The sequence below is a fragment of the Argopecten irradians genome, chromosome 2 (genome assembly GCF_041381155.1).
Source record: "Argopecten irradians isolate NY chromosome 2, Ai_NY, whole genome shotgun sequence".
Taxonomy (NCBI): domain Eukaryota; kingdom Metazoa; phylum Mollusca; class Bivalvia; order Pectinida; family Pectinidae; genus Argopecten; species Argopecten irradians.
The window spans coordinates 20,919,014-20,935,700 of record NC_091135.1 but is presented as its reverse complement, the minus strand read 5'-3'; the positions used below and the strand labels follow the sequence as shown (position 1 = coordinate 20,935,700).

Genomic DNA, 16,687 nt, shown 5'->3' with positions numbered 1-16,687 from the left:
AGTAGGAGGTTCTCCAATATTCTTGAATTACGGTTTAGGCTATATATACTCAACAGCTGCCCAAGGCTAATCAGAACTGTAATGAGACCTGTAATAAGACATACCAAGAATTGTACAGCGCCATATAACATTCTATTGGGAGAGCTATTGTGACTTTATCTGTGGATTATTACAACACTTTGTTTGGATTTATTCATATTGCCTGGAACTTTACAAATCATCGGGGGACATTCAATTTCCTTGTGGATTTGTGATTATTGTTAATTTGAAACCTGGAAGGATCAAGGATTATACCAGGACATTCACATACAGATAAGTAACACTTTAAATCATCGTACTACTCTTGTACCACCACCAATTACTTTAGATATTGTAAACCATCTCTGTATAATATTGTATATATAATTAAATTGTGTTTTGAATTTAGCTGCTGGTTTCTCCTTTCTGTTATTCGTTAATGTAACACCAGATGACTATTAAAGCAGCCAAAACTTAAAACTACTGTGAGTGTATACACATAGGCTGCTGACACTCTCAGCCAGGGACAACCTACATGATATACAAACAGACAAAAGAAGGAAACATGAAATACATTAATTAGAAATCAGTGAATGGTCAAATAGTGCTATATAGTTCAATAGCCTATATATATGTAGACAAAAAGTATGATTTACTGTAAACCAAAGTATTCGCTTGTGAAAGCCAAATCAAATCTTTCGTACAAGAGGCTTTGTTCCAGGTGGCTTTGTGAGTCCGATATAGGTAGAGTTAGTCTATTAATACACGTCGATGACGTCGCCAAATTTCCCGGCAGTACTGAGAACGTGACACTTGGAGCAAGATCAAATCCTAACACAGGTTCGTCCTCAGCCCCCGTAACAAACTGAAGTATCTTGTGCAGGGTCATAGTTTCCCGTCTGCCAGCTAAAACCAAGGTTTATGTACTATAGAATAACAAATATCGTATAAGCATATACCTTGCATGCACAATCATTTAGTATTAATTATACAATTATATTTACATTATATACATAAGTCACACATGGGTGTATCCTTAGTTAATATCCAGCTAGTCCTAAACAGTACAGGAAACAGCCTCTAACTCCCCTTCAAACTCTCAAATTTCTGTTCCAAGCTTCCGACTCTCAACTCCCAGAACAATTTTCTTATTTGCAGCTATGTACGCCATACATTTCCTCTATACCCAGTACTGTATCAAAAACTAGACCTAAAAATTTGGATCTAAGTAAGGAGAGTGGTATATTTAGATAAAGATTGCCCGTCTACCGTTCTATCTGAGAGAGTGAACCTAATTCCCATAAATTTCTATTTGCCTGAGGGGACATAGTCATTTTAATAGAGAGAGCTCGGGGTGTAAGACCTAAAACTCATTAATCACTCCTAGCCAAAGAGTGCACCGCTAGCCCAGCAAACTTTATCTGCTGCGTATCTGTCCCCTAACACCCATCCGCTCCCTTATTGGACACTAATGATATAGGAATATAGTTCTGCAGATTATACGCTAAATACTACACACTAATGTCTATTAACTAAGAATTCTATATATGCGTAACTAGACAACAAGGCGGACCAAATTTGAGAAACTTCTTTCAGTACTTTCTGAGAATTAATGATAATAAGAATTGTTTACGAAATGACGGATCACGGACCACGTACGAAAAGTGATTTGAACACAATATCTGCTAATTATGGGTAAACACGTAGCTTTGCATGCAACTTGTCGAATATACCGAATAAATATGGAGAAGGTGTTCTCTTCATGTACCCTTTTGTTAGTTCCTACTTCAGAAAACTCGGGTGACAGTAGCGAAATTAGCTTCGCCACTGTCAGCCTGTTTGTCCGAGCACGAAACAAATAGCGCAATGTAGGCTTGGCTTGTATCAACTGAAATGAAAGAATGTTGAAAAGCTAGTTTTAATAAATCAAAATACGAATTAATCATTCGTACAGAATGGGAATAGTTTATTCTGATTTAAAAATTTAATAGGTCGTGCTTCAGTATTGCTATACATGTATTTTATTTTAATCTGTGGTTAATCTTATAAAATTTTAAACTCAATACCTGCCAAAGACCAACTCTCTCGAGCCCCTTTTTGAACATCAAATATTCTTCGCCGTTTGTCCAGTTTGTGAGAAGACTGTCGAGAAAATCAGCGCAAGGACCGTTTTGTATAGCGCTTAGTCCTGTAAATAAAAAATGCAGTGGACATGATCAGTCATCAAATAGCCCCTTATTTATGATGTCCATTGTTAAGGTTATATGTGCCGTGACTGGACGAAAATTTTGACAAGTTAATTTTTCTTCGGTTATCTATTGAATCTACGAAGGCCGAGAGTGGAATGTACACAAAATGCATAACTATTTGTTTTTGTACCTGTATTCAGAAATGCTTCAATTCGACAAAAAAGTGTTGTAATAACCCTTTTTTCATTAATAAGAAAAGCTGTATTTCAAGTACAAATAAAGCAATGAGTAACATTTTTTTCTATATTAAAAAAAAATCCTTCAAAGTCATGTCAACATGTACATTTCAAAATAATTGCAGATGGTTAAATGTGCTATGCAGAGGTCGCGTGGCCGCAATATGCTTTATTTCAGTATTATGGATGGAAGAAAACAGGGTAACAGGTAAGTTGTTTTATTTTCTATAATTCAGAAATCACAAACTAATATTTACAGTAATCCCATTAAAAATATAACTTCTTAAACTCTTTAATAAAAGATAGTAGTGATTTAAAAAAAACTGTAAATAATAGTAATCGATTCTGATTTCTGAGACATTTACAACTTAGCTGTTACCATGCTTCCTTGATTCCGTGTTATTATTTGGACCCGATATATTAATACTGATTGGAAGCATGTTGCGGCCACACGACCGTCTACTGATAACTAGGGAAAGTAGATCAACACCTTTTATCAAATGCAATTATTTGACCTTAAAGGAACGTAAGGAACGTAAATAATTACATGTAACTCGAGTTTGTTCTTAATGTACAAAAAACTGTTACTCGTGGCTTTTTTACATTTTTTGTCTTACTGAAACAACACTGAACATAGGTACCAAAAACAAAGAGTGATTGCATTTTTTGCACATTCCGCTATCGGCCATCGTAAAAATCATTCAAATGTCCAGACTTGATGCCTTACAAAAGTTAGTTATAACACAGAATTTAAGCACTGTGAAATTCTTGCTTTCGATGTCTTAGGTTTGTTTAGATGGAAACTTCTCAAAATGTTGGTAACTTGTGGTTATGAATAACATATCAAAAGCTTTTCTTGATTCGTGAGTATGAAAAATATGGCACATATAACTCACGGATTGTAAAGTGTAATATATATATCATTTAATATCAATATCATACTTTTTGTTATTGAAAAAATAGTTTTGGTCAAATTCCTTTCGAGATTTTTTTTGTCAGACTGGTGTCGACCATCGTAATATTCAGCATGATGTTAAATACACTCTGCTCGTCATTTTAGTTTAGATAATTAACTGGCATTGTATTATTCCCATTACCTATATATACTACTGTATTTTCAAAGCATGCATTAAATTCATTTACTTCGAAATCACATTATAACCCTGGCTTTGTGTTCTGTTGCACCTTCGACCAATCGGAAGCCTCTATATACATGATAGCGATTTTCACGAGAGGCCTTACCAGTGCAATTAACTACTGTTCTACAACTGAAGATATCATATTTATGAAATAAAGTTTAGCATACCTTGTTCATCGCCGTAAAGGAATGATATTGTGATCTATTTTTGAAACATTGGAGATCAGCATGTATTGTTGATCCAAGATTATGGTTGCCATATGTCAATTGTTTTGAAAAGTAGGCCACAGTGACAAGTTTTACATATCTTATTCATCTCGGATATCAATATGCATTACCCGATGACTTTTTCCAAAAAGTAGGTCATAGTGACCTTATTTTCCTAAATTCAAGATTGTTATGCATTGTTGGTAACCCCAGGTGTTAGATTTCATAGTTCCAATCGGTCATCGTGACCGTATTTTTAAAAGATCGGGTAAAATCAATTGTGAATTTTGACTGTTCTGTGATATTTTTCTTAAAAGTATATCACAATGACGTAATTTCATTTGATATGTTTTACATCTGAAAGCTATTAATAGAACTATACTCTTTCTAGTTACCCCTGGCAAAGCCACCGCTGCAAATATATAATCAACTACAACAATCCTACAGTAATTTGAAACCCCTCATGGACCCCTATCTGCAAATTAAGTAGATTACAGTGAAGACTTGATTGTGACATTTCCCATTCTACCGATAACTGTTCGTGTTCATTTTTGGAGACCTATCCAGAGCGCTTTGATTAATGGCTTTACAAGAAGACTGCTGTGTCTCTCAGTCTCTCTGATAAGGCACTACCAAGACCTATTTTCATCTGTCATTACCCACTCCTTGAATAATTTTTTCGTTTAAACATTACAAATCATTGATCAGGACCTTTGTGCTAGTCATTAAATGCAAAGTAAATTTTAACTGTCTGTTGAGAAAAGTTTACTACCGTTGATCCCCCATCACGATAGGTTATGTGAGGCTTATTAATATGTGAGCTATATAATACATGCTGTGTCTTATATTATGTTATATCAATTAATCGCATTCCAAATGACAATTTTACTTAACTTTTGCTACTTCTTTTCTATTAGGTAAAGTCAAACTTAAATGTAAAATTTAAAAAACTTACCAACAATTATGCCGGCTATATAATAACCTCTTGTTGCAATTAACTCAGTGGTTTTGCGAAGAAAGCAGTTGTCGTCGTCAACGTGTATCATTTTACGTTTGATCTCGGCAAGAATCAGTCGGAAAAATTCTTTGCGTGGCCCGCCGTAGTCAGCACCTTGCTCTCCCATAAAGAGAACTTCTAGAGGAAATCTTAGATTGTCAATCATTCCCATCTCTGAAACAGCATCTTCCCATAAGGCATATCGGCTTACATATACCATGGACGTGTCCCCTTCTATCGGCGTATTGGTATTTGGAATGTCCAATGTACGTCCTCTGCAGAATATGGTTTTGAACGTTTTCAGCACAAGCGTTGGCTCTTCATTCGCACCCCTGGTAAATTAATATATCAAATTTTTTTATGAATACCCTGTCATTTTTTTCTATATAGAAAATCAAATGTCATTTTTCCACATTTGTTTTGTTAATAAAACCAAATGGTTGTCAGTGGTAAGCATGCTTTATAAGAAAATACTTTTGGCGAAATATTGGATTATGGATGTATTATTTCATCGATACAATATACAATGTACATACACATTGTAAATATTTTTGCTGGGTTTTTTAAAGAAAATAAAATATATTTCCCTCCATATTCATCTTTAAGGGATAATTTTAGGTTGCAATAAGTTAAAAACGATTCATGGAATGCTTTAAATTCCACACAAAAATTATGATAAATCAAAATTGTAAAATTTAATTGTTACGGAAATCTAATCGAGCCTACTTTTTTCAAGAACAAAGGAATAACAAGATAGCATTGGCTTTTAAAATTGGTTCACTGTGTGTGAGTGAGTGAGGGTGTGTGGGTGAGGGAGGGTGTGTGTGTGAGAGGGAGGGTGTGTGTGTGTTCGATGGTTTGTGTGTGTGTGTGTGTGTGTGTGTGTGTGTGTGTGGCGGTGTGTGTGTGTGTGTGTGTGTGTGTGTTTGTATTCTTAACTGTAATGATATTTTTAATTGAAAACAGTATGCTGGAATAAGAATGGCAGTAAAACCATTAATACAAATATTCTTCTTGTAATAAAAGAAATGTTTCCAAACGGAGGATATTTATATTTGATACGAGGAAAGAAAATATTAACAAGAGGCCCATGGGCCTTAACGGTCACCTGATTTAGAATATACATGTATAATGAAACAAATAATGAAACAAATTAAATACATATAAACACTATATTCTGGGTCTTGAAGTTTGTCAGTGATTTATAAATTTGACTTTTTAGACTATGAAGAGTATTTGCTTCCATCAAACCTGTGAACTTAGAGGTATTTTTTGAAATTTTAATCATTTTGACCCTGTTTGGTCCTGCCCCTCTGGTCCCCCAGGGGGTCATCTAGGACGGATATGGATGTTAAAATGATATATCTTAGGCTTATAATTATAATCAAGTTTGACTAATTTCCTATGAAAATTGGGCAAATAATGTTCACAAATATATTTTCCTATGTAACCTAGAGTAAACTTGACCCCTCCTCAGGGGTAACGTGAGACCCCAAGGTCATATAATTCACAATTTTTTATAAAACACCTGAAGACCTTTCCATTTATAACTATTTGATTCTACTATTTCCAGAATTTTAAAAGATTTTTGAAGTTTTAGCATATTTGACCCTTTTTTAGCCTCACCCCTCTGCCCCCAGGGGGTCGGCCAGGACCAAAGATATAAGTGTATTTGATTCTACCATTTCCAGAATTTTAGAAGAATATTTTTGAAGTTTTAGCCTATTTGACCTTTTTTTAGCCCCGCTTATCTGCCTCCAGGGGGTCGGCCTGGACCAATATGGATATGATGCTAAAATGCTATCTCAGGCTAATGATTCTAACCAAGTTTGATTCGTTTCCAATGGTAAACTTGACCCCCCCTCCCCAGGGGGAAACGTGAAACCCCAGGGTCATATAATTCACAATTTTTGTAAAGGACCTTAAGACCTTTCTATTTATGAAAAGTATTTGATTCTACCATTTCCAGAATTTCAGAAGAAGATTTTTGAAGATTTAGCCTAATTGACCCCTTTTGACCCCGCCCCTAAGGCCCCTGGGGGTTAGTCATAGAAAATTTGTTAATAGGATTAAATGTCCATCTCATACTGATAATTCTGACAACATTTGATTCATTTCCTATTACAAATGACCAAATAATGCTCAAAAATGTGTTTTCCCAATATAAACTATAGTAAACTTAACCTCCTCCCCAGGGGGAAACTAGAGACCCCAGGGTCATATTATTCACAATCTTTGTAAAGGACCGTAAGACCTTTCTATCTATGAAGAGAATTTGATTCTACCACATCTGTGAGTAGAGATGAAGATTTTTGAAATTTTACTCAATGTTACCCCTTTTGGCCCCTCCCACAGCCCCATGTGGGGTGGGGACCATATAATTCACAATTTTGATTGGCCTTATGCCTTAGAAGGTTTGTGCAAAATTTCATTGAAATTGCTTCAGCAGTTTTGGAGAAGAAGTCGAAAATGTAAATTGTTTACGGACATACGACGCACGACGGACGACGACGGGCAAAAGGCGATTAGAATAGGTCACTTGAGACTTCGTCTCAGGTGACCTAAAAACCTATATATACAATCGAATAATGTTGATATAAACTATTAGCTAAACGTGATGAAAAAAACAGTTTGAATTAACGATGTTCACATATAAACTTTTAATGTGAACTGATGCAGTATTCAGTATTAAATTTTCAACTCGATCAAAACATGCCTGCAATAGTTAAAACGAATATATTCAATCTTTTTTTTCAATTCAAAATATTTATTGAAAACAAAACATATATTCAATCTTAGATAATTAAATATCAGTACATGATTAAGTCTTATATTTCATACCAGACAATAGAAAATATCATTTTTTATGTTACTTCATTTTCTTTTATTGTTTAAATATTTTATAATAAACGCTTTAATCTTTCAGGAAAGAAAACAATCTACTTTCTAGAAGATCGTGTGAGATAAGCGGTTGTTGGGTATTGATGCTATGTGTTTTGAAGTTACAAAAACACAAGGTATACCGAGCTTATGAAACAGTTGTGAATAAATTCTAATTTCATAACCACGAGTCATGTAACCTGTTTCTTCAAAAAAAAACAAATGCAGATAGGTTGAAGTGACCTTTCGATCAGCAAAAAGGCACTAACAATAATGTCATTATTTCATGAAAGAATGTATTGATATCGCATTCTTTTTATGGCAAACTATTACTAATTTCAGACATGTGTTTGACGTAGGGTCAGATTACCACATAATTATTAAGCCAATGTAACCGATTTCTAGCCAGCCCACGTGATTACATCATGTTTTATACTGCTTCTATATCTAAAACGTCATTAAGAAGATTTTCATTACTATTGTGAAATTAAATACGTGCTTTATTTCATTAATTACGAATATAATTATCGTATTCGAAATAAAACTGCATGGGCCTCGTATTATTCAACGTTGAATACTATTTGACAGAATTCACAAAGTTGTCATTTAAAAAAAAAAACAAACAAAAACGGAAAACGGGTTTCTAAGGTGATCAGATATTGTAGATATGTAAAACAATGATTTTAATTTATTGAGCGGCTGAGGCAATTAGCTTTTCAAGTTGTATAATGTATTAAATGTACATGCTAAGATTTATATCTATATCTTTGAAGAAATTAGCATTAAAGCAAAATTTCCATATGATGATATGTAACTGCACATCACATGTACAAAAAGATAAAAACCAATGCACAACGTCATATAACAGAGTTACTTCCCCGAGTCAAAAACAAATTTACGCTCAAATATGTATGCGACATGGAAGTTATCCGTTTAAAGATAAAATATCTGAAGATCACAATGTATTAAAAAGAAAGACAAATAAAAGTTTTCAATGGCGTGCATTATTGATATATAGATACTAATTCATTCGTACATTACTATTTTAACAGTGTATAAAATATATATACTTACAGTTCATAGAGCGCCATATCCACCAAAGTTTGAATTCCTGTTTCGGTGTCGTAAATAGCTGGAACATCTATCTCGTCTTCCTCTTGTCTAATGGATGGATCAGGTAATATGTTAAATATTATGATCCAAAGAAAGGCAAAAAAAACAATGATCAGTATTGAAGATAGCATCATGAGTATAAACTGAAGTTCCTGCATGGTGACCTGCTTCGATAAAACTGAAATATGACCAAATAATGTGGTCAAGATTCATGGACCATTCCCTTGTAAATCAAAATGGTTTATTGTTTATATTATGAAGTCATGAAGGTATAATATAAAATGCGAACTAGTTCAAAATCTATTTATCACATAATCCGCCTGATATCCAGTTATATGTCACTAGTGTAATATAACCTGGAGCTATTTTCATTGGCTGGAAATTCATTGTGGCGTCAGACAGAAACAATAAAATGACGTCAGGAAAAATGATATGACGTCAGGATAACGAGGACGGCGGAACAAAATGGCGGCCTCTGCTGAATTTTCGGATTACATTTTGACGTGAAATTCTTTGTTATGTAGGTATTTGTAGTAATATGATAAAAAGTATCCGAAATTTGTGTTCATTTCATATGAGATTTTATGAAAATCCTCTCGAAGTTTTAATGTTTGCTCGCCAAGGCTCCGAAAATAAAAGCTTCTTAGACTCGTTTCATAAAATTTCATATGGAATGAACACTCATGTAAGCGATCCTATATATATATGGTGATATGCGCATAGTTAAATTTTAATGATTAATCAATGTAACGAAAGGTTACAAAGATAACAAGTCGTCAATTTGTCCATTAATGATGCCATTCGGTTATCGAAAAACACCGTGACAATTAAACTTTTATCGTATTCCACTATATTCTAAAGTAAATTGAGGTTACTAATATTCGAATAACATGATTTCTATAATAACTCTTATGCACGATAAATATCAAATACAAATCACTACAGTATAAAGTTATTAAATGACGTTTGAAAAGATAAAGACTAAAGAGAGACAATGCTACAATACTCGGACCAGTCTTTTTTTTTCCATACACGAACTTGCATTTAGGTTAATTAAACCTTTAACACAGGATGTATACAAAGTTTGACCCTCACCTCTTCTCGACGAGGATTTCCAAGCTTTGTTTATCACCTGTCAACTCTTGTAGTCTACACTCGGGATTTATTGCTATTCCGTTTGTTTTCAAAGTGAATTGCCAATGACAGTGTTGCGCCACGAAGTCAAATAACGCCTGAAAAAATAATAACTCTGTTAGAGTAATGGTTATCAATTATTTGTAATATAAACATACATATAGAATGTCTTTGTCACAAACACAATAACGCAGGATACCAGTGACAACATTAAATATTATTATGAAATCATTAAAAATAGATACAACTGGAATAGTTTTCTTGTAAAATGATATATAGTTATACAGTATCTAGATATATATAATTAATTTAATATCATGTAACATAGACGAATATTTTATTGATGAGTTTATAAAAAAAAAGTATGAAAAATATATTTGCCAAGCTTTCTAACTATTAAAGGGACAATTCAGTCTAATATATTGGCAACAAACCAGTTCTAACGAAAGTTAGATTAGTTGGGTTTGCTGTGATATGTGTGTAAAATATTCAAACTCTGTCGTTGTGCGCTATTTCACATATTGGTCGGACCTCTTGTATGTCGAACTTTGATCCTTTCCAGTGGAGTAAAAGGCATTTGTCTAGAACTACTCAAATCGCTCTCACAATAGCGTGTTTGCTGTATTAGTTGTATACTCATATTTAAAAATGATTTTTTCAACCCCTCGGTGGTTATGTTTGACATACGTGGCATTGGCTCGGGTATGGATACAGCGTACATATTGTACCTGCTTAAATATATTGCTATACGATTTGGAATTTCAACGATTACAATAAAATACTTCTCCATGTCGTTGACTATTTCAATACTGGTGTTATATGTTTCATAAGGAATGTAGAACATTACATTTATGCTACATTTTGCTTCGTGGTTTTGTAACAGAATTAACCTCACTGAATTGTCCCTATAAATTAAATAATGATATTTATTATGAAGAGATGGAAAATTACCTGGGCTAAAACATTATTTGGAAAAGATTCTTTTTTCAACTGTCCGTCTATAACAAATATACATTCCTGTACCAAGGGTAAAGTGACATCAGATTCTGATGAGGAAAGCCAGTTGCTAAAGTGTTGATTATTTGAATGATTTCCAGATGAAGGGGATACGTTAAACCGCGGGGTTGATGTACGCTGTGGCCTTTCAAGAGGTGGTAGATCTTCATCTGAACTTTCTGTTGACAATACTTCGATGTCGTACTCCAAATAATTATCTGAAGACATGAAAGGATTGCTTACAGATGTTGAGATAAATGTAATGTTTATGTTTGCAGGTATTGCAGTATATAACATAATGTATAATTAAAAACATAAAAATGACAATGAAAGCGCTTTTAAGAGAACACAAGACAAAACTTACCTTTGTGACAAAGATAAAGCCGAAGCCTATCGTATCTTCGCTTAGGATCCAAATAGTCTCTGTATCCCTTCAATGTGAAATTCGAAGAGTTGTCCGGTAGCTTTTTCACTTTTGATCCATCGGGGTACAAAAGGAAAAACTCGTCAGATCTTTTGTATCGCCTTTGGAACAGTTTGTTCTGTGTAGAAAACTTTTTAAAAGCTTCGTCTCTGATATTCAATGCTGTATTTTCCGTTTTCATGAATGGTCCTATGACTACGATACCTCCACATATAGACAAATTCGCCTCACTTATCCTTGAAAATTTTCCTGACGTCCATCGTCCAATGCCAACAGATATCTTGAGAAAGAAACGACATGTGCAGATATTACGTTTTGGGAAAAAACCAAAGAAAATAAAATAATTATATGAAAGATATATTTGGATTATAAATATTATATGGATTCGCATTGATTAATATTGACCTACCATAGTTGTCGGAGACTCAGCGCGTCGACGAGATTGACGTTTCTGTTGGTCAACGACCACTGGACTTGGCAAAGACGTTGATGTAGACTGTCTGTTGGAAATTTGCCTCCTAAATGCCTCAAATTGGGAGTGCCTACTACCTATTCTACCTAAATAGGAAACAATACATATTCGTAAATATTAGATGTGCTGTGATTTCCTACTTCTTCATTAGCTTATACATTTTCATTTGAGGATTGATATAAATGTATAGTACATCGATTCAGTGTTTCTACTTTTAAAAACATCGAACGTTGAGTTCTTCAGGGTGGCGCCCTATGCCAAAAGTTTTCTTGTATGTAATAGCAGGCACATCAGAGCTTTTTTTATAATTGTCAAAGTAAAAACGTGTCTTATATAAAAATGAAGTTTTGTTTAGGTCCGTATGGTGTTACACCACCCTGGTTAAATCTAATTACGGTCATTATTTATTCTACCAGTGCGGTGTAACACCATATGAACCGAGACAAAGGCCCATAATTGATATTAATTGCTGTGGCGTCTTTTATGCATATGTTTTTTCCAAAGAAAGAGGACAGACTTTTAATAACATGGCCATCAGTTTGAATCAAACGTTTCTTCAGTCATAGCAAATCATTTTTTATAATAGATTACCCAGATTACTATATGACTTCTACAAAACCCTGTGAAGAAAAATGCTTTAGTTTGAAATTATGTTTATAACTTGAAAAGGTATTTCTCAGTAATATGAAAGTCGGGATTTTGTAAAGCTCTAATTACAATCTGGTATATAATTATGTTCCAAGTAATAGAAAACGCTTTGTGATTATTAATAGAACACATAAAAAGTTAAACAGTTTATCATGATCGTTGGATTCAAAATAAAACAATAAAACTTTATTTTGAATGTATTAGCTAGGTGAAAAAGAACGAAGACCTATATTTAAATTAAACTATTTGAAGTGTTGTGCAGTAAAAAAAAATATTGAGATGATTTTACGAACAATTAACAATATATTAAGTAATTATGCTATACATTGCAGATAATTATTGACAAACACAATAATGTTTAAGAGTGTTTGAAAAAAGTAATGGTATTTTACAATTCATGTATGGAATATTTGAAGTAATTGCTAAAATTCACAAATTCAATTTTCACAATGCTAATTGCTTAAGATTTTGAAGAGTTTCAGCATATTTTCAGATGAACCTCTGGAAAATAGTACATGAATATGTAGTATAAAATCAAACTATTACTTATCTTTATCATCCAAATTTATAGTTTTGTTATTTGATATTGTACTCTGTACTAAATAATTGTAGGAAATGATATCTTCTATCTTAATTATTAACTATTTGTTTTTCACATATTTGATATATATTATATAATTATAGTTTCATATTACCTACATTCCAACGAGGATGTATTAGTGTGTCCTATTCGTACATAACATGTACATCTCATTTCCTATATTTTATTGTTACACATGTCAAACTTGTCATTACAATAATTTGTTATATGGCTACTCCTTTTAATATATGCTGATGTACATCCTAATCCAGGACCCGATACAAACAATAATAAAGGTATAAATGATGATTTAAAAAATTGCCATGTAAATGCTTGTTCATTAAGGAACAAAATTAAACTGATTGATGCTGAATATGGCGAATTCGACATTGTTTGTATTAGTGAATACCATTTAAACCCAGACATCAATGATGAAGATATTTTGACTGAGCATTTTCCAGTTTTATCTAGAAAGGACAGACAAAATAAACAAGGGGAAGGTGTTTTTATATATATCAAAATTACTATTATTGCAAAACAGGTAAATGATCTAGAACACGAGAGTCTGGAGATGATCTGGTAAAAAGTTAAATTACAAAATGAAAAAGTACTTATTGGGGGTTTATATAGACATCCAGACTCTCTAGTTGATTATTGGAACTTTGATGAAGCCATCGAGGAAGTGTCACATTTAATAAAAAAAATCTACTTGGCGATATCAATCAAGATATGTTTTCCCCGAGATCTATCAAATATTACTATCACTGAACAAGACATACTTGACCAGCTTCATCTTATCAATGTAAAAAAAAACTCCAGGTTCTGACTCAATTCACCCTAAATTTATCAAAGCTGTATCTGAATCACTTATTAAACCGTTAGATATTCTTTTAAGTAAATCAATTGAACTTGGGCATCTACCTCAAATCTGGAAAAAAAATAATGTTAACGGTAAACGAATAAGAAGAGACCCATCTAATTATTGACCTATTTCTGTTACACCATTATTTAGCAAAATGCTTGAGAAAATATTTTTTAAATATCTCTTTAAAGGGACAATTCAGCGAGGCTAATTCTGTTACATAACCACGAAGGAAAGTATGACATAAATGTATTGTTCTACATTCGTTATGAAACATAAAAAAATGACAAATTTCACGACATTGTTTTGTATTTTGATTGATACCATTGAAATTCCAAATCGTTACGATTAAGCAAGTACAACATGTACGCTGTACCCATTCCCCGAGCCAAAGTCACGCACATTAAACAAATGCAATACATAACCACTGAGGATTTGATGAAATTATTTTTAGACAGAATATGCATCTAATAAGGTAAACACACTACTGGAAGAGCGATTCCAGTAGTTCTAGACAAAACATGTCTTTACTGCACTGACAAGGACCAGGGTTTGTTTGGCATACAAGACATCCGACCACTATTTGTAATGGCAGACAGTAACCGAGTTTGAACATGTCACATACATTTCACTACAGTGGGCTTTCCTGGCATATCACAGTAAAACCAACTAATCGTATTTCTATTAGAATTGGTTTTTCCCGATATATATGCAAATTTTAATGTACTCTTAGACTGAATGGTCCCTTTAATTATCTGTCATCTAATAACATAATTTCAAAAAATCAGTCAGGATTTCTTCCTAAAGACTTCACTGTAAATCAACTCTTATCTGTTTATGATACAATACTTAAGCAACTTGATAAAAGGAAAGAGGCAAAGTTAGTTTTCTGTTATATTACATGTAGTAAGGCATTTGATAGGGTTTGTTTGTTCGGCATGGCGGTCTTGTATATAAATTCAAAAAAAAATTTGGGAATTTGTGGCCGAGTGGTTAAGATGTACCGACATATTACCACATGGCCTCCACCTCTGATGCCGATTGAATTGCATTGTTCATATGTAACGCTATTAAAATGGCTGGCGAGATAACTGTTAGTGTAATTGACAGTAAGCTGACCCCACTGAAAACCTTTTACCGAAGTTCCCTACACGCAAGGGCATTCGTATCAACTAAGAATTATTGTTTTAGTACCTTAATTATAATACATACTACTTCTTAAACGGTATTTTTAATACATGTTACTTCTTAAATACACCAAGAAGATACTTAAGTGTGTATTTGGGATAGTGCTGGTTTAGGCGCATTGTTTATGGGTAAATATAGTCTGGTGTATACATGGCGGGATAAACTACGAGTGTAATTGACAGCAAAGTGACCCCACTCAAGACCTTTTACTGGAAGCCACTCTACACTATGAGTATAGAACTGTCTTAGAATAGAGATGTTAATTCTGAAGAGGATGGCGAACTTAAGTTTGGAGTAGTCGATAAAGTTGGTTAATTCATACACGTAGTCAGAGGATAGATGAAGTGCATTTAAAAATATAGTTAGTTTCATAGAATTGGATAATATATATACTTGTTGCATTTGAGTTAAGGACCTGCGTTTAAATATGAAAATATTTACCACATTCTAAGGGTATTACCTGTCTGTGGTCCACATACAGCAATATAGTCCCTTCCTTCAAACATCCAACCACAGGCTGGCTCTTGAAATATACCATTGCGACATATAATATGATGCTGATCTGTTTCATTAGCATCTGTATATCGCAGAGAATTCGCCAACGGAAATGCACTTTCTGGAAAATATAATAGGAGAAACCGATTAAACAACTGCATATACCAGATTCAAGACAAAACAAACAAAAACACACACCAAAAGGTCTTAAATGCAAACAAATGATCAACTTATTTGAAATGTTTTTACTTACAATATAGAATTCTTCGCCATTATATCTATTGTAGTATGCTATAACGGAAATTGCAATTACTAACCAGATGGACGTTTATGTTTGTCTCAAATGAGTATAAGAAATTGAGTGGTCAAGACACATTGATACATTTTCAATATGATAAAATATTTAAAATACAAAGGTCACTGTTACTAAAAATATTGAAAAAGTAAGGATACCTACTAAGGTCATCTAAGGTGAATTCGGCTCCATTTACAGGAAATAAAATAATATCTTCTGGGTTTCCAGAGTTCTTTATTCTGATAGTAGTCCTGAAACAAATTTAAATCTGATCAAAAATAGTTTCTATCTTTTCATTAATAACACTTAGACAAACAAATTTGCAAAAAGAATAAAGTTTTAATTAATGAAACAGCAAAGTAAAATATTGGGAATTTGTAATTATTATGTCGATTGGACGTATGTCCTTCGTTCTATCGGCATCATTGCTGTAGACTAAAGTAATGTTATACCTTGCTTATATCAGAACTGTTAAATGTAAATAAATAACGCGTGTAGTCTTATGTTTCTCGGCGTCGTTCCTAATTACGGGGCGATATATATAGTTAACGAGGCTCTCGGCCGGCTTAACACATAACATTCATTTTCCACCGACTTTGCTTTGTATATATATTGCATGTTGATGTATACGTTCGTTGAAATAACGGGATATACTATATTCAAAACATTCATTCTCCACCGACTTTGCTTTGTATATATTTTATTACTGATTTATTTATTTGCCATACAAATTAAAAATTGGAAATGTTATAATGTATAATCCGTTTCAAAATTCCTTGTTGTGTTGTGATCATCATCCAGGTGTAAAACATTGC

The 16,687-nt window shown here is 33.3% G+C and overlaps 1 protein-coding gene across 2 annotated transcripts; it reads right to left on the bottom strand.

Annotated features, from left to right (window-relative positions):
- Nucleotides 1–50: 50 nt before the first annotated feature.
- Nucleotides 51–16,167, bottom strand: LOC138314788 (uncharacterized). Of its 2 annotated transcripts, none has more exons than XM_069255334.1 (10): nucleotides 16,035–16,167; nucleotides 15,543–15,698; nucleotides 11,742–11,890; nucleotides 11,273–11,612; nucleotides 10,864–11,126; nucleotides 9,874–10,010; nucleotides 8,740–8,826; nucleotides 4,744–5,117; nucleotides 2,085–2,206; nucleotides 51–924 (listed from the first exon to the last, which is right to left on the bottom strand). In XM_069255334.1, the coding sequence occupies exons 2-10, from the start codon at nucleotides 15,586–15,588 to the stop codon at nucleotides 904–906; spliced, it is 1,539 nt and encodes a 512-aa protein (XP_069111435.1). In that variant the 5' UTR covers nucleotides 15,589–15,698; nucleotides 16,035–16,167; the 3' UTR covers nucleotides 51–903. The 2 variants fall into 2 exon arrangements, with proteins under 2 accessions (XP_069111435.1, XP_069111434.1); XM_069255333.1 differs by lacking the exon at nucleotides 51–924 and adding an exon at nucleotides 976–1,906.
- Between the last annotated feature and the right edge of the window lie 520 nt (nucleotides 16,168–16,687).